This window comes from Mauremys mutica, chromosome 1 (genome assembly GCF_020497125.1).
Source record: "Mauremys mutica isolate MM-2020 ecotype Southern chromosome 1, ASM2049712v1, whole genome shotgun sequence".
NCBI classification, from domain to species: Eukaryota; Metazoa; Chordata; order Testudines; family Geoemydidae; genus Mauremys; species Mauremys mutica.
Genome location: NC_059072.1, coordinates 235096382 through 235115176, shown reverse-complemented (window position 1 = coordinate 235115176; position 18795 = coordinate 235096382). Strand labels below are relative to the sequence as shown.

The following is an 18795-nucleotide window of genomic DNA, read 5'->3' as shown; positions in this document are numbered from 1 at the left end:
AGCTGCTCTCATCCACTAAGGCCTTAAATGGATCCTATCCTTCTCAGGGAGCTTGTCCTTAAATTGAAATATCTTGTTATTTATAAGTAGTAAAATAATATCTGGCCAAGAGGATCTTAATAATTTGAGATCTTGAACTGGAAGGAGGTGGAAGAGAAAACCTTTCTACCTAGAAGGTCGAGTTGCTTGTGTCTATTATAGGAGGGAGTAGTCTTTGGTTGCTGCTTGGACCATGCTGTAGCCACCTGCACCTGTTGAGAGAACAAATCCTTATTTACCCCCCACCCCACACACACACACCCCAAATGGGACAAGTAGCACATCTTAGCCCTCTTATGGTGGGAGCACAAGAAGCAGGAGGAGTATGCCAAATTGTCCTTACTAGATCCATGATAGCCTCATTGATGGAGAGGGCCACTTGATTGGGAGACTAGGACCAGAAAGCTGCAGAATGTCTACTAAATTGTGCTGAGGTTCCTGGTCTTTCTCAAGTTGAATCTCTAGCTCCGCAGGAACCCTGTGCATGAGCTCTTGATATTTTTAAAGTAATCCGACAAAGACGGAGAAGATGGAGTAATCGCCTTGTCCCCTGAACAAGATCACTCCCAGAATACCTCACCTTCCCCTTCTGAATATTCCAGTGGGAATGGTTGTGGGTATCCACAGGATGGCAAATAGGTCTCCGGTACCAATCCTGGGTGTCTAGGGTAGGGTTCCCACGGTCCCCAATATTGCCAACTGGCTGAGGAGGACCACCTGTCTCTTGGTCAATCATATCTGATCAGAGATTGGAACCCTAATCTTCTGGGGCTCCTGTCTAGTGCCACCTCCATCCAATGCCACAGCAGCTCCTGTCAGGCCTCAGATTCATCCACTGAGAAAGCTGAATCCCTTATCTCTGGTACCAATGGTTGTGCCCCAAGGCTGGCAGGTGGGGTAGAAGAATGACTCTGCCTTGCCAGGACAGCATCTTCCTCTGGTGTATCCACATCCCAGAACAGACAGTCCCAATAAGGGGGGGGTGAATGTGCATAGGGAAGAACAAAATGTCCTCCAGGGAGAGTCCACTGGCGGAGCCATCAGAACTAGAGCTTCCTTTGTTACTATGGTGGTTGGCTCCCTCCAGGGCTGTGTCACTACTGGTACATATTGGCTCTAAAAGTGGATGGGAGTACCAGGAGCTGTTTATCCCAAGACTTCACCATCAGAGCCATTGGATCTGTACCCTTGTGTGCCTCCCTCTCCTGTCTAGATTTATTTATGCCTAAGCCCTTAGTGCCCATGTGTGCCAACTTTGATGGGGTCAGGGAGTGATCCTCTCTCTTTTGAGCAGTCTTAGATGAAGATGGCTTGTCCTTGTGTCTATGAGAGTGCCATTTGCTCTCATGTGAAGCCTTTTTTTAGGCTTAAGAGTCTTAGCCTCTGCTTGGTGAGACTGATATATGGGGCGGGGCGGGGCAGGCCAGGAGGGAGGGAGAGGTCACCCAGACCAGATCTCATTGGAGATCTTCTCCAGGAGATATCTTCTGAGTGTTAGTTCCCAACCATCATGAGTTCTGGTGGGAAAAGATGCTATGAGACTTACCCAGGCAGCAGAGGCAGTGCTGATATTTGTTGCTCACTGGAAAGAAGCAATGGAAGGAAATAATGTTTTAACCCTGAGACACGGGGCATAATCCAAGACTACTCAGGGTGACAATGTCCCTGGGTGGGAAAGAAATGGGGAAAAAAAACTAACTATACTTTGTACAGTATACTACAAAGACTACTAAAACTACCTCTATATAATACCTTACTGCAATGATGCAGTAAAAAGGGAGCTGATGACATCAACAATTTCAACTCACATTCTGAGGGGGTAAGAAGGAACTGGAGAGGTGTGTGCCTGCACCACCTTTTATGCCCGTTGTTCGGAGCACAAGGAGAGCTATGGTGCACGTGCAGGCCAAAGGCACTACTTACAACAAAATCCTGTTTCAGGTGCATGGTGTGCATGCATATCCCACATGTGGAACACACACAGGGACCATCATACAAAGAAGTAATTCTTCCACTATACTCAGCACTGACAAGGCCTCAACTTGGAGTACTGTTTCCAGTTCTGGGTACCATACTTCAGAAAAGATGTGGATGAATTGAAGAAAGTCCGGAGGAGAGCAACGAAAATGAGTAAAGGTCTAGAAAACATGACTTACAAAGAAAGATTGGAAAAACTGGGTTCAGTCTGGAAAAGAGAAGACCGAGGAGGGACAACAGTCTTCTAGTAGGTAAAAGGTTGTTATAAAGAAGAGGGTGATAAATTGTTCTTCTTAACCACTGAGGACAGGACAAGAAGTAATGGGCTTAAATTGAAGCAAGAGAGATTTACGTTAGACATTAGGAAAAACATTTCTATGGCTATTCCTATGCTCAGATATATATATATATCTATCTATATATATCTATATCTATATATCTATATATCTATATAAAAAAATATAAAAGTAGAGCTGGAAATTACTAATCTATTTCCAAGCCAAGGAAATAACGAGCTGCTAGTAACTCATGTATTTTTCTCACTTTTTCTGCACTTTAAACAATAGCAAAGATTCTTCTCAGAGTGCAGTTGGGTCCACGTTCCAAGTAGTATTCTTCCCCTTTCCAACACCGCTTCGAAAACTACCCTACTCATCCCACAAATTAACTTACATAACTGCAATGCCTGCTAATTACACTTGTAACCAGTCAGAAATATAAAAAGAAAAAGTGTCGTTGGTACTTCCTGAGAGCTCTGTCAATCTGACATTTCCTAGGCCTAAACTGAACCTAGATTAGCAGGAGACAATTTGAGGTTTAATAATCTGCTAAAATAACAAATTCCATCCTGCACAATATGCCACATTATGTGATAACATGTACATAAATGACAATGCAAGAATGTTTCTTTCACTCACTGAAGGACCCCATGAAGTTAAGTACAAGGTATAGTGACAATGTGTTCCCTCATACAGAGAATATAAATTATGTAAGAAATAAACTATACCCAGTTTTAGGTGTTTGGGAGTAACGTAATGAATATTTGATCAGAAGAATGACTTTGTACAGTCAAGGGAGCACTGTTGCAAGTTCGTGTTTCTATCAATCTAAAAGCAGGTGGAAAAGGGATCTTGGTAGTATGCTAAATTGGCTATAAATTTTGTTTAACTGATCTTTTTTTTTTAATTATATAAATATAACGATGTTTTAGTTTTTCTTATGGACTCTCCTATTTTTTTTTTTTAAGAGATTCTATGGCTGTGTGTTCACAATTTGATCTCACTATGATTGGTCAACAATGTTTTTGACTGTCCAAGTTGCCAGAGCTCCAAGAGGTAATTTTGGCTTTACTTTTATTAAAAAGTTGATGAAATCCTGAAAAGCTTTAATTTGATATTGATCTCAAGCAAAAGTAATGGAGCAGCTGATATGGGACTTGATTAATAAAGACTTAAAGAAGGCAATATAATTAATGCCAGTCAACACAGGTTTATGGAAAATAGATCTTGTCAGACTAACTTGATATCTTTTTTGATGAAATTACAAGTTTGATTGCTAAAGGCAATTGTGTTAATGTAACATACTTAAGACTTCTGTAAGACATTTGACTTGCTACTACACAACATTTTGATTAAGAAATTATAACAAGACAAAATTAAAATAGAATATATTATATGGATTAAAAATTAGCTAACTGACATGCCCCAAAATGTAACTGTAAATAGGGAGTCATCACTGAAAGGGTGAATTTTAGTGGGGTCCCACAGAGATCAGTTCTCAGCACTATGCAATTTAATATTTTCATCAATTAGAACTGCAAGAAAACAAAAAATCTTCACTGATAAAGTTTGGGCAAGTGGTAAATAATGAAGAGGACAGGTTACAGAGTGATCCAGATTATTTTATAAACTGGGCAAAAGCAAACACAGTTTTACTACAGCTAAATGTAAAGTCACAGAACTAGAAACAAAGAATTTAGGCCAAATAGACAGGATGAGGGACTATATCCTGGGAAGGAGTGACTTTCAAAAAGATTTGGGGGTCACAGCGTATAATCAGCTGCATGTGAGCTCCCAGTACAATGTTATGGCCACAGGATTAATGAAATCATTGGATATACAAACAGAGAACTCACGAGTAGAAATAAAAATGTTATATTACTTCTGTATTTGACAGTTATGCGATTGCAACTGGAATACTATGTTAAATTCTTGTGTCCACAATTCATAAAAGATTTTGAAAAATGTGAGAGGTTTCAGAGAAGAGCCACTATAGTGATTAAATGATTGGAAAATATGCCTTAAAGTGAAAGATTCAAGAAACTTATTCTGTTTAGCATAACACGAGGAACAGAAATTTGATAATAGAAGGCTCTTAAACTACTAAAGATATAACATCCAAAGATATAAGTTCCAATGGCTGGAAGTTGAAGCAGGACAAATTCAGACTAGAAATAAGGCAGTTTTAAAAAACAGTAATTAATCATTGCAAGAATTAATCAAGTGTGTGGTGGATTCTCCATCACTGGAAAATTTTAAGTCAAGAATGGATGGGTTTTTTTGTTTGTTTTTTGTTTTTTAAAGCTTTTAAGGTAAGTATGCAAATGAAGAAAGGCTGTTGTAAGAATAAAACCAATTTTTGTTGTTGCTGTTGTTTGGAGTTACATAAAAATGGATTATTTAAAAAAAAGAGAAAATTTTATCAAAAAATTTAGTTTTCAACGAAGCAATTTTCCAACAAAAATACATTTTGTTAGAAACCATTTGACCGTTTTGCCCACTTGTAGGATCAGGAAAAAATTCACCATAGATCCTACATCTTACAAGGCGTTTCACCTATGAGTTGGTTTTCCTCTGCCTGGCCATGGCATTTCAAACAGAAAATGGGATTTAGGACCTTAATCCCCATGGATTAGACTCCTAAGTGTATAAGTGACTTCTGAAATTTTTATTTGTAGTCTATTAAATATACTTTACTTTCATAATTAGCTTTAAAATATAGCACAGAAGAACAGTCTTACACTCTACTACATGTCTTTCCTTTCAGCTTCATGCTATTTTTTGTAGATTTTTGTGTTCTTTTCAAGGAATATAATTTTTCTGAGGTAGAGCTCCATATCCCTGATGGAGCAACTAAGAATCTCCTCCATATTTTACTCCTGCACTTATAATACCATACTTCAGAGCCTCCTTGTGGTGGGGCTGCTACTCAAAGGGGCTGCTCCTAGACACCTCAGAGAGTAGGAAAGCAAAATTGATAATTGAACATATTCTCCCATGTTTCTCACATATTGAGAAGCTGCCTATTAGCTTGATAGCCAAATCTGTGCAGACCATTTTCACAAGTCCACTAGCTGAGATCCTTTTCTATCATTTTTTGAGACATGGATCCTCATCCCTGTGCTAAATCAGACATTTTCTTTCTGCCTACATAAAAGTTTGATAAGAATGAAAGACAAATGATTTCATTAAATTAGTTCAGCCTTCAGCTCTGACCCCAAATTGTCTAAATGCAAATGAGATTTACAATTTTAAAGAGATGTAAGGGATGTAGAGACATTTCAGATTCCTCTACATTTATTTAGCAAACAGTTCCCCTTTTAAAGAACTCACTTATTCCACAATCCAGAACACTACTGACCTTCTTATTACTTGTACAAAAGAGCTGACAAGCCACAGTTTTGATCGATCTCCAGTTAACAAGACCCAGGAGGTCAAAGCTATCCTTCCCTTCAAGAAGGAAAAGAAAGCCAACAGCAATTTGATGAATCCAAGTAAAAGAACAAACAGCCAAAAAATAACAGAGAAGATAAAAATTTGAAGCCTGTTTGGGGTGAGAGTGGTAAGAAAGCTTTTTAAAAACATTATTATTTATTTATTTGCTTAACTGACTTTTATGTTATTTTGTGTTCTCCAACTTTGAAAGTTGCTATGAGAAAAGACGGTTACCTACCTTTCGTAACTGTTGTTCTTCAAGATGTGTTCCTCATGTCCATTCCAATAGGTGTGTGCGCACGTGCCACGTGCACAATTGTAGCAAGTTTTTACCCTAGTAGTACCCATTGGGTCAGCTGTCGAGCCCCCTGGAGTGGTGCCTTTGTGGTGGTGTATATAGGTCCCTGCTGGTCCGCTGTCTGTTCAGTTCTTTTTGATGGAATATTCCGACAGAGGGGAGGCAGAAGGGATTTGGAATGGACATTAGCAACACATCTTGAAGAATAATAGTTACGAAAGGTAGGTAACCGTCTTTTCTTCTTCGAGTGATTGTTCATGTCCATTCCAATAGGTGACTCCCAAGCAGTTTCGACGGAGGAGGGGTCAGAGTACACCAAGTTGCTGATTGCAGTACTGCTCTGCTGAAGGCCACATTGTCCCTCGCCTGTTGAGTGATGGCATAATGTGATGTGAAGGTGTGGATGGAAGACCATGTTGCTGCCTTGCATATGCCCTGAATGGGGACCTGGGCGAGGAAAGTAGCAGAAGAGGCCTGCACTCTTGTGGAGTGCGCCGTCAATGCCGGGGCTAGGATCTTAGCCAGGTCATAGCACGTTCTGATGCAGGACGTTATCCATGACGAGATGTGCTGGGATGAGATGGAAAGCCCTTTCATCCTTTCGGTGATTGCAATAAAAACCTCTGATGAGTTACGAAACAGCTTTGTGCATTCAATGTAGAAAGACAGGGTACGTCTGACATCCAGGGAATGGAGTGCCCACTCTTTGTTGCTGGCATGAGGTTTAGGAAAGAATACCAGTAGAAATATGTCCTGGTTAACATGAAATTGCGATACTACCTTGGGTAGGAATGCTGGGTGAGGGCGTAGCTGCACCTTGTCCTTGTAAAAGACTATGTAGGGGGGCTCGGAAGTCAGCGCTCTGAGCTCGGAGACCCTTCTGGCCAAGGTTATGGACACTAGAAAGGCCACCTTCCAGGAATGGTAGGATAAGGGGCAGGTTGCGAGAGGCTTGAAAGGGGGACCCATAAATCCGTAAAGGAACATGTTAAGATTCCACTGAGGAATGGGCTGCCTCATCTGGGGGTAAAGCCTATCCAAGCCCTTAAGAAACCAGCCCACCATGGGATTGCTAAAGACTGACCTGCCCACCACACATGGGTGGAAAGCCAAAATGGCCACCAGGTGTACCTTAATAGATGATATTGCCTACCACTGTTGCTTCAGGTACAAGAGGTAGTTTAGCACAAGGGGAACAGAGGCTTGCTGCAGGGAGGTATTTTCTGTATGGACCAAATGGAGAAACGCTCCCACTTCATCAGGTACGCTGTTCGAGTGCAGGGCTTCCTGCTCCTCAACAGAACTTACCTAACAGAGTCCAAGCACTGCAGTTCAAGCTGGTTCAGCCATGGAGTTTCCATGCCATGAGGTGGAAGGACCCCAGGTTGGGGTGTTGTAGTTGGCCATGATCCTATGCGATGAGGTCTGGGAGCATAGGAAGGGCCACTGGCCTGTCCACTGATAGGTTCAGAAGTGTGGTGAACCAGTGCTGTCGGGGCCATGCTGGTGCTATGGGGATCACTGAAGCCCTGTCCTGCTGGATCTTGAGGAGGACCTTGTGTATGAGGGGGAAGGGTGGGAACGCATATAGCAGGTGACGCGTCCATGGTAGGTGAAAGCCGTTCACTATGGAACCGTGGCTGTGGTTCTGAAAGGAGTAGAACAGCTGACACTTTCTGTTGGTCCACGTCACAAACAGGTCCACGTGGGGATAGCCCCACCTCTGGAAGATCGAAAGGGCAATTGACCACTCTGAAAGATCACTCGTAAGAGTTGAACGAGCGACTGAGGTGGTCTGCTAGTTCGTTCTGTGCTCCCAGCAGATAGGAGGCCTGTAGCTGAATGCAGGAGTCCCACAGTCAGCGAGCTTCCTGGCACAGAGGAGAGGAGCGAGCACCACCCTGTTTGTTTATATAGAACATCACTGTGGTGTTTCCATCAGTACTGAGACACATTTGCCCTGAAGATGAGCCTGGAATGTCTGGAAAGCCAGGCGAATTGCTCTCAGCTCCCTGACACTGATATGCAGCGACAGTTGTGGTTGTGACCGCATGTCTTGAATTCTGATACTGCCCAGCTGTGCTCCCCAGCCCGTCTGCGATGCGTCTGTGAGCAGCGACAGTGAGGGGTGTGGGCCAGCTGAGTGTTAGCTGAATATACAAATTATATCCAGATCTTCTGTTTCTGTTTTTTTAAACTTGCTGCCCTCCCTATCCTCATCCCCACATACATTCGTTTTACCCCCAGCCCTTTTAAGATATTAGATAATTAGATATAAATACAGCCACCCCTCCAAAAAAAAATTTCTAGACTACTGGTAGTGCATCATAAAGGCTGAAAGGCCAACATTCAAAATGCAGAAAGTTCCAAAAGTTATGTTTGTTACAGTTACATTAATTAGGCTACTTTACACGTACCTGGAATTTGCTATTCTGCCCACTCATTATATTTTGACATAAAATATTACTGTTTGCTCTAGAAACATTAACTTTAAATTCTATGTTGGTAACAAACTTAGTTTAGGATTTTCTTCTTTTGCATGCCTGAACTTGTTACCTAGGGCTTTTTCCCCTCTCCCATTACATACTACAAACATAAACGAAAGAAAATTTTACTAATGGAACTAAGATTACAAGTTCAAGCACTCAGAATATGCAACATATATACATGGACAGACACATAAATCTGTCTACATGTGTAAAGGCATGCATATTGTCTATTTTACACAAATACACTAGCAGGGGTCAGCAATCTTTCAGAAGTGGTGTGCCGAGTCTTCATTTATTCACTCTAATTTAAGGTTTCGCATGCCAGTAATACATTTTAATGTTTTTAGAAGGTCTCTTTCTATAAGTCTATAATATATACCGGTAACTAAACTATTGTTGTATGTAAAGTAAATAAGGTTTTTAAAATGTTTAAGAAGCTTCATTCAAAATTATATAAAAATGCAGAGCCCCTCGGACTGGTGGCCAGGACCCGGGCAGTGGGAGTGCCACTGAAAATCAGCTCATGTGCCGCCTTCGACACGCGTGCCATAGGTTGCCTACCCCTGCACTACAGTGCATACACATACACACCTTAAAAGAAACTTGTTGAATTACACAGCTGATCTCAAATATTATAAAATGAAGACTAGATCATGCAACTTATAAACTTCATGCATATTTATCCTGTCCATGTGTTTTCCTGTTCTTTAAAAGATGTATTAAGAGCAGCTGTTCCATAAGTGTATATGAAAAAGCTCTCAGCATCCTCAGTACCTTTCTACCAAGTACACAGGCAATTTTTAGCAAAACCTGTCAAGCCAAGAGTGAAGAAATCAAGGTCTGTGAGAGAAGGTGCTTTGTGAAAGGAGGTTTTAGAACTATACAATAGTCACAGTGTTTAAATAATTTCACATGCAGTTATTTAAATATTGAAGAGAAACACCTGGCATCAATGCAGCATTAGGAAATATTTTTTCCTGCTTCATTTTACTTTCATGCAGTAGCTCCTCTTTGGTCATCGGAAGTTCAAGTACATCTCGAACAATCTGTGCTCCCTCCAATGCTTTTTTACCCATGACTAATGATTTCAAATCCCAGGTATACGCCTTTCCAAAGCGTTCACATATTTCTTGAAAAACCACAGTATAAAGATGCTCAGTATCTGCAAAATAAGAGAAAGAAAAGGCATTTGTAATAGGCAAGGCCAGAATCAGTACCAAACTCTTATGTCAAGAACACCCAAACTTTGCCTACTTGGACGGTCACACTGGCAATTTGTCAGGTGCCACAAGGGTATACCTAAATGGAACTCATCACAGCTGTCCGTATATTTAATACAGAAGTGAGCCAGACTGACGAGATCCACATTGTACACCAAGTATCAGGTATTCTTACTCGTCAAAGGCAACACTTCTATGTTATAGGAAAACACTGTGGGCCATGATAAAGAACTATATTGACCTGCAATTTCACTGTCTCTATCCCGCCTGGGCTACTACACAGTACATGTAAGAAAAGCAATCTTAATTAAGATATCATATTTATTCTTCAACTGACTATCTCCTAAGTCAATGTAAGTTACGTTTCTCAAAGGTGTGAAAAAGCCACCCCACTGAGTGATGTAAGTTATATCGACTTAAAGCGGTGTCCACACCGTGCTATGTCAGCGGGAGATGCTCTCCCGCTGACCTAGCTTCTGCCTTTCGTTGAGGTGGAGTATTATGCTAACGGGAGAGGGCTCTCCCATTGGCATAGCACATCTTTACCAGATGCACTACAGCGGTGCAGCTGCGCCTATATCGTGTAGTAGTGTAGAAAGTTCTTACCCCTGAGAAAGAAAAACAGAGAAGGAAATCTGGTACTTGAGGGATGTCACAGAATCGTAGAAGATCAGGGCTGGAAGAGACCTCAGGAGGTCATCTAGTCCAATCCCCTGCTCAAAGCAGGACCAACACCAACTAAATCATCCCAGCCAGGGCTTTGTCAAACTGGGCCTTAAAAACCTCTAAGGATGGAGATTCCACCACCTCCCTAGGTAACCCATTCCAGCGCTTCACCACCCGCTTAGTCAAAATTACATATTCAATTTAAATTACAACAAATAATTTATTTTAAAAGTTATTTTAACATCAGCTGCGGAGTTGCTTCAAAAGATACCAAAGTCATTATTACAGTGCTGCTGGCATGACTACATTTATACATTTATATCTGACTGTGTTTCCACTATAGCCCACCCTCTCATCTCTTCTTGTTTCCAGGGGTTAATGGTAAGAGGTCACTTCAGGTAGTATCTTGGCATATAAAAACTCAGCCGCAGGACAAAGCTTTTATTTTTAAATATGATTAGTTTAAAAAAAAAAAAACCCACCGTCCCTTGCCAAAAACAGAACTTTTCCGAGGTTTGGAAAAGTGAAGGTTGATAACATTAGATCTAGTCAAAAAGAATGTGACTAGTAATATCTCCATTATTTAATTCCCACCTCTTCAGCAGAGACTATAAACTGTACCTTTATAAGTAGTCTCTCTTAAACACTATAGGTTGCTTTCCCACCATGTTCTCATTTTTCTCTCTCATACATTCCCTTGCCTAGAAATCTTTCACCTCCTTTTAATTTAGTCAAAGGCAATAGTTAAATGAACAATTTCTCAGTATGTTTTTCAAACATTTCAGTACTTTCAATGTGAACAGACTACAGCCAACATCTGGGGAGAAAGTTGTAGACACATCTTTCAAATGCACTGAAAGAAATTATAGTGACTGTTTCCTCTTAATGGGGCAGTTGGCGTGTACTTAACAGAGAGACATTTTGACAGTTTTCCACTTTTCTAAGATCTTGATTAAAATAAATAATTTAACAAATAAGAGAGGCTAGAAAGGTCCTTACACAGTACACTACGTGCTTCAGCGTCAACTCAAACCTGCCTACTTTGAGTGTGCGTTTCTCACCTGCAGTTTATTTAAAAGTTTCAGGATCTGTAGTTTAAGCTTGAACTTTCAGCACAACAAATCCACCATACTAACATGCTGGAAGATTCTCTCTAGATGATTTCTAGATTGGCTTCTAATGAGAAACCGTTCCTATGCAAGGTTACACTTATAAACTAGTTCCTTTTATTTTGGGAAATTATTTTTAATAGAAGAAAAATAAAACGTACAATGAGAATATGTTCCACTCACTGTCTTGCTAAGTAGCATAGAGAAAAGATGAATATTTCAGAAACTTTAAATTCTAAGCTTTGCCACTGCGATAGCTTAGAGGTGTGACTATAGAGGTGTGAGCAAATGAAAGCAATACAGTCCCTGTCCTCTGCAGCAGTCTGGCGCACATACTCCTTTGCTGCTCAACTCCACTAGTGTGCTTTTCTTGAGACCAGCAGATGGTTCTAATTTGAGATCAATGAGAAACATATGGGATATTTCCTATCATCTCAGTAGGAACAAGTGAATACACAATGGAGCAGAAACAAAGGATTTTGCTGACCACTAAGTCACTTTGGTTTCAGCATTCTGTGTCAGTAATTAGAAGAGAACCTGAAGTTCAAAGGGGTTAGGTAAAGGTCCATCTTAGTTTAAGGAGTCTAGAAGTCTAGCAGACAGGTCAGGAAGTAACCCTCAGCCTACACAAATCTGTAACATTTGCTGAAGATGCTGCTTAAACAATTCAAATGTACAGGGGGCAAAGAGTTAAGCACACTACTAATTTCATCATGGGTGGAACCCAAAGCAGACCAGTTATATCACAATACTGCTCCAGATCAGCACAAACTCAAGTGAGTTGTCACTGAAAGGTGTCCAGATTGATAGCTTGAGAAAGGAGAAAAAACTGTTCTCTTGGCACTACCAGCTAGTGTTCTCAGCAAGTTGAGGTGAAGATGAATTGACAAGATAATGCTTAAGATGTCACAGCTCTGTTTTTCCTTTGTTTCTGATATGTTGAGAATTTAAAAAATAAAATAAAATTGAGATCAACTAGAAAAAAAAGAAACCTAAACCTTGATAAAATTGAAAATTAATTCCCATCCAGTTCAGCAATCTATGGAAAGCTAAATCAGGGAATCAAAGAACAAAATTACAGAAGATTAAAACTCTCCTACACAGGTTCAAAATAAATAAGTTTTAAACTATCTATAGGTGAATATGCAACATTACAGGTTAAGATCCCCAAGTTAACCCCCCCCATTTTTTTTAACATATAACAGCTGTGAACTGCTGTTTTTCATTCTACAGAAATAGTTAATAGCATCCAGATTGCTGACTTAAAAATAGACAGTTCTGAATTGCTACAGTTTACAAACTGAACAGCATTTCATAGAAAACTATGCACACACACACTTTACAAAATACCTGTTAATAATTGCATACAATTACTATTTCAATACGATGGTACCTAAGACCCCAAACAAAAATCAGGGCCCCTGATGTGCTAGGAACAGAACAAACAAGTAACAAATAAGATGGGCCCTACCCTCATACACCAGTTCAGCAAGGTGTGTGTCTATTTTAAGCACCTAAGTAGTCCTGCTGATTTCAATGAAACAACTCTCATACTTAACAGTTAGGCTTAAGTACCTTGCTGAATTAGAGTCCCAAATTGCCTCCTTCTCTTCCTTTTGTCATTAAAATATTTGACTATAAGAATTTGCTTATGAAGATCATGATCTTTGTTCCAAAGAGATTATGTCACTTCTTACACTCCACTTGAATTTATAAAACCTGGACATTGGACAAATGGCTGAAATGGAAATTCTAAAAATCCCTAGTTTCTTATATCATGACTTCAGGTAAAATTATGAATTTATGAATTCGTAAGAAACAAAAAGGTTTTCAATCTGATATTTTCATTATTAAAGAATGAAGAACCCTGTGCCCCTCCTGTGCCCATAGCTGCAATTTGGAAGGGTCTTACACAGTTGTGGAAGCTTTACTCCCCTGGGCAAACCTGTAGGACTACAGCACAATTAATAAAGTAACTGAAATAACTCTGACTTAATCTTCAGTCAGAATCTGGGGCAACATCTAATTAAAAATAAATAAAATAAAACTCCCAGTGCCTATAAGGCCTATATTTTTGTGTTAAAAAAAGAATAGAGCCAATCGTGAGTGTGTGTGTGTGATGTCACAAACACACAGGATTAGTTCCATGTTTTTTTAAATACAAAAACATGTGGGAACTTCCCCTCGGAACGCTGCAACATCAGCTAGCTATCCAACAGTAACAGTACTCTTCGCTTTGTTATTTTGTTATCCATGCTGACATGGGAGTATCTCAAAAAAAGTGCTGAACATACTACAGCCAGGTTAGTTTTTGTTCCATTACAAGCAGGGGGGTGGGGAGATATGCATAGCCAGCTAAATGGCAAGACACTATGAGTATGGAAAATAATTGTATTTTCAAGCTACTATATGCAAACAATGGAAAGTAAAATATTCTATATAAAAACTAAAGTGTGATTGTTAAAGGCACGAAGGGGGAGCTTAACTTCCATTGAAAGGCAAGAGGAGTTGTGTGCCTAGCTCCCCTTTATACCTTTGAAAATCCCCCGTGCTAATTGTGTCCTTCTAAATTTCATCTCATCTCATATACATAGATGTAGTCAACATGTCGTACTGCCCACCAACTTCATTTCACTGGGATGAGTGATTTTATTCCCTAGCCACATAGGCATTCAATAGTCATTTTTATGGTGATCCTTCTTGTATAGAAAGAGGAAAGGCTACACCATTGTTGTTGCTTACATTGTGTAAAAGCCAGTTACAATAAATACAGATAATGTGACAAGAATTATAGAGGTGTTGGATTGCTCTATTTGTGATCCAGCAGAAAAATATGCTGAAGCATACCAGGAAAGCCTGGAGGTAACTTGTATTACAGTACACTGTAAAACATGATTGTTTATAATCCGTTGAAATCACCAAAGAGAATCTGAATTAAAAGAACAGATCTAGCCAGGTTGGGGTTGTGTATTGTGCTCATCACTGTAATATCTAAGCATCTCCTCTTTACCAACTGCCTGTGACCCAGGAAGATACTAGAAGATGGCAAAATGTAACTTATTAATGAAAAAAGCAGGGGTCGGCAACCTCTGGCACGCAGCTCACCAGGGTAAGCACCCTGGTAGGCCGGGCCAGTTTGTTTATCTGCCGCGTTGGCAGGTTCGGTGGACCATGGCTCCCACTGGCAGCGGTTCGCCGTCCCAGGCCAATGGGGGCGGCGGGAAGCGGCAAGGGCCTAGGGATGTGCTGGCTGCGGCTTCCCGCCTCCCACATTGGCCTGGGACACCGAACCGTGGCCAGTGGGCGCCATGGTCAGCTGAACCTGCAGACACGGCAGATAAACAAACTGGCCCAGCCCACCAGGGTGTTTAACCTGGCGAGCTGCGTGCCAGAGGTTGCCGACCCCTGGAATAAAGCTTGGATCTAAGGTTTTTTGCCTGTTTTATTAATTCATTACAATACATTTTAAATTAATCTACAATTTATCAAGAAGATTAATAGGCATGCCAGCTTCCTTCAGCTATAGATAAGGCTATGATTTAGTCATGGGTATTTTTAATAAAAGTCATGGTCAGGTCACAGGCAATACACAAAAATTCACGGCCCATGCCCTGTCCATGACTTATACTATACATACCCCTGACTAAGTATTAAACAGGTCACTCCTGGGGGGTGCAAGGACTGCTGTTGGTTGGGGGCGCATCTGCAGGGGCCACTGCTAGGGGGGAAATCAGGGAGCTGCTGTTGGGGGGAAGGGGCAGCTGCTTGGATGGCCCTGGGGGTCAGTCACACTGGCCCCTGCAGAAGTCACGGAGATTGCAGAAAGTCACGGAATCTGTGACTTCTGTGACCTCCATGACAAACACAGAGCCCTAGCTATAGGTCAGGGATCAGCAACCTTTGGCATGCGACCCATCAGGGAAATCCACTGGCGGGCTAGGACGGTTTGTTTACCTGCAGGTTTGGCCAATTGCAGCTCCCACTGGCCGCGGTTAGTGTTATAAAGGGTGAACAATTTATGAGTTTAGTCTGTATAAGCTTTATACAGGGTAAAACGGATTTGGATCCCATTGGGAGCTGGGTACCTGAGTGTTGGAGACAGGAACACTTCTTAAGCTGTTTTCAGTTTAGCCTGCAGCTTTTGAGGGACGTGGTTCATACCTGAGGCTGTGTTTGTGGCAGGCAAGCGTGTCTGGCACAACCAGGCAGGGTTCTGAAGTCCCACGCTGCCAGGGAAAACGGGTTCAGAAGTAGCCTCAACACATCAGTTGGCAGTTCCCAAGGGGGTTTCTGTGACCCAACCCGTCACAGAGAGGCCTGGCCAAAGCAGGAGCAGAGGGCCCGAGTGGAGAGACAGGGCTTGGCTTGGTATACAGGTTGGGCTACATAACCTACTTCTGGGGGAATTCTGCACCGCTGCACATGTGCAGAATTTATGTCCCTCACACATTTCTTTGCTTCCCTGCAGAGAATTATGTTCTGATGGGGAAGCAAAGGGAAGCCACAAGAGTGGTCATGTGACCCTTCCCAGCAATATGTTTTGGTGGCCCAGGGCAGCTGCCAGAGAGGTAAATCACTGTGGGGCAGGAGGTAAGACTGGTGAAGACCCAGCTGGTGGCTCCTACCCTGCGCCGGGCTCAGCTGCTAGTCCTGGCTGGGCTGGAGAGGACAGGACTTCCTCTTCCCCTGCACAGCATCCAGGGCCAGGTCAGACCCACCATCAGATTTCTCCCTCGGCTGTGGGAAGCTCTGCAAAGTCCCCCCACTCCCACTTCCTGCACTCTTCATTCCTCAGCTGCAGGGGGAGGGATCCCTGTACACAGAACTGCTCTCCAATCTGCCCAACCCCCATGCATCCAGACCCCTTCAGACCCAGACCCTCCTGCCAAGCCTCACCCCCCACACTCAGAACCCCCCTGCCAAGCCCCATGCTCCCTGCACCTGGACCACCCCAACGAGACACCTGCACCCAGATCCCCAGCCCACCAAGCCACAACCAGCTGCACCTGGATCTCCACCCACTGAGCCCCAATCCCCCAGCATCTGGATGCCGCACTGAGTCCCCCACAGCCAGATACCCTTCCGATCTCTATACTCCCCCAACCCTTCCCCCCCCCGCTGAGCCCCAATCACCTTCACCTGGACCCCCCAGAGGAGTCCAATTATCATTGCACCCAGAACCGCTCCCAACAAGCCCCTGTGCATCCAGATCCCACATGCTGCCCGCACCCAGATTGCCCCACCCAGAGCCCTCTCAACCCACACCTGGATCCCCCCACACTAAGCCCCTCCACACTTGGATCCTGCCTTGCTGAGCCTGCCTGCCCACACCTACTGCATCTGGCACAGATGGTCAGGGCCCTAGTGTGTTTCTGGGGCAGGCCCGGTCCTTGTACTGTGTCAGGATTGAGTGCAGTCTCACCGCTGAATCCATGTCCCGGGGGGAGCTGCACAGTGATCTCCCACCTCTGTGCAGCCAGTGGCCTGTGCTCCCCAATGCCATGCTGGAGACTCCACATTTATGTGACAAATAAAATTTGCAGAATTTTAAAATATTGTGTGCATAATCTTTATTTTTTTGGCGCAGAATGCCCTCAGGAGTAGTAACCAAGTAAGCATGTTACCCTCCAATAAGTTGCTGCCTGTTATTTGAATTCGCAGCAGAGGGCACCAGACAGCATGGAGCTACTTTTTACATGCTAATGGCATAACGGGACAGGAAGGCGAGGGTTAGCTGGAAATGCTGGCCAGGAGAGTGGGGGTGGAGAAGGAGAGAAATAGCAGTCATCTCTCTTGTGCTTAAAAGTTACTGTAACCACCATATAAAATAAACAAACAAATAAATAAATAATAAAAAACAAAAACAAACTGTTAAGATTTGGAACACAGATCATGCCTGCGATTTCTTTCCCTGCCCTGTTATCAATGACACACTTTCAACATTTCACAGCATTATATCCATTTTACTATAACAAAATCAGCAAGATGGGTGGGAGAGTTGGACTAATCAGAAATCACATAGCAATCTTTACTTTTAGCTAGCCACAGTAGCACCTCAAATGGAAACTTTCATGCTAACTACCACTGCCTAAATGACCACTAACTCCTTCAAAAACATTTCTCTTTCTTTTAAAAAAACTAGGAAATTCACTGACAGAAAACTTGAGTTAAAGAAGAGTTAAGGCTAGCTGGTGGTATCCTATGCCTTTTACAACATAAAGTTCAGCAAAACTCAATCAATTGCTCTAACCCAATTCCTACTCTTGCTGTAAATTTCACTGTCAGTCAGCTGTCCTCACACAATACAGTGAACAATTAACAGCATTATTTCAAGAGGAGCCACAAATTAAAACAGTAAAGAAACATTCATGAGTTGGAGGAAATTCCTTCTGAGTTAACTTTATTGTTGGGATTTATTTTTTTTCTTATAAAAACTTATTAATTCATTATAAAGCTTGTTTTATTAAGTACACAGAGCTTGTGATGAGTGCATTTCAAATCAATGAATAAAATAAATTATTAATAATTCACAATTATATTTGTATCTAGTAATTTATCTCATTCTTGAAGAATCTGAGCTCCTTGCACATTTTAAAGGTAATACATGCTGGCCTTTTCTCCTCTCTATCCCCATTGATGGAAAGTGTTTTTCTTTTTAGTTGGTGGAAAAGCTAGGTCAAAGAGGTAGACACATTATGTTCCAGTGAAGTGGGAAAGGACAGGGAAGAGAGAGATTCAGGATAAATAAATTAAACAGTAATAAGTCACTAGGACCAAATGGTATTCACAAAGAGTTCTGAAGGAATTCAAATATGAAATTGCAAAACTACTCCAAAGAGAGACTGCTGAACTCGAATTAATATGCAAATTAGATACAATTAACTTAGGTTTAAACAGAGACTGGGAATGGTTGGGTCATTACACTAATTGAATCTATTTCCCCATGTTAAGTGCTCCTCACACCTTCTATGGGTCATCTTGATTATCACTTCAAAGGTTTTTTTTCTCCTGCTGCTGATAGCTCATCTCAATTGATTGGCCTCTTACTTGGGGTATGGCTACACTTGCAAATTTGCAGCGCTGCAGCAGGGTGTGAAAAAACACCCTCTGCAGCGCTGCAAATTGCGGCGCTACAAAGCGCCAGTGTAGTCAAAGCCCCAGCGCTGGGAGCGCGGCTCCCAGCGCTGTCCGTTATTCCCCACAGGGAGGTGGAGTATGGACAGCGCTGGGAGAGCTTTCTCCCAGCGCTGGCGCTTTGACTACACTTAGCGCTTCAGAGCGCTG

At 42.1% G+C, this 18795-nt stretch overlaps 1 protein-coding gene across 1 annotated transcript in view; it reads right to left on the bottom strand.

Annotated features, from left to right (window-relative positions):
• Nucleotides 1-18795, bottom strand: part of LOC123356934 (pseudouridine 5'-phosphatase) — a 156633-nt gene that overhangs the window by 98276 nt on the left and 39562 nt on the right. The window contains exon 2 of the mRNA XM_045000221.1: nt 9460-9678. Coding sequence (XP_044856156.1) covers nt 9460-9678 — 219 coding nt within the window. The remainder of the gene's footprint in view (nt 1-9459; nt 9679-18795) is intronic.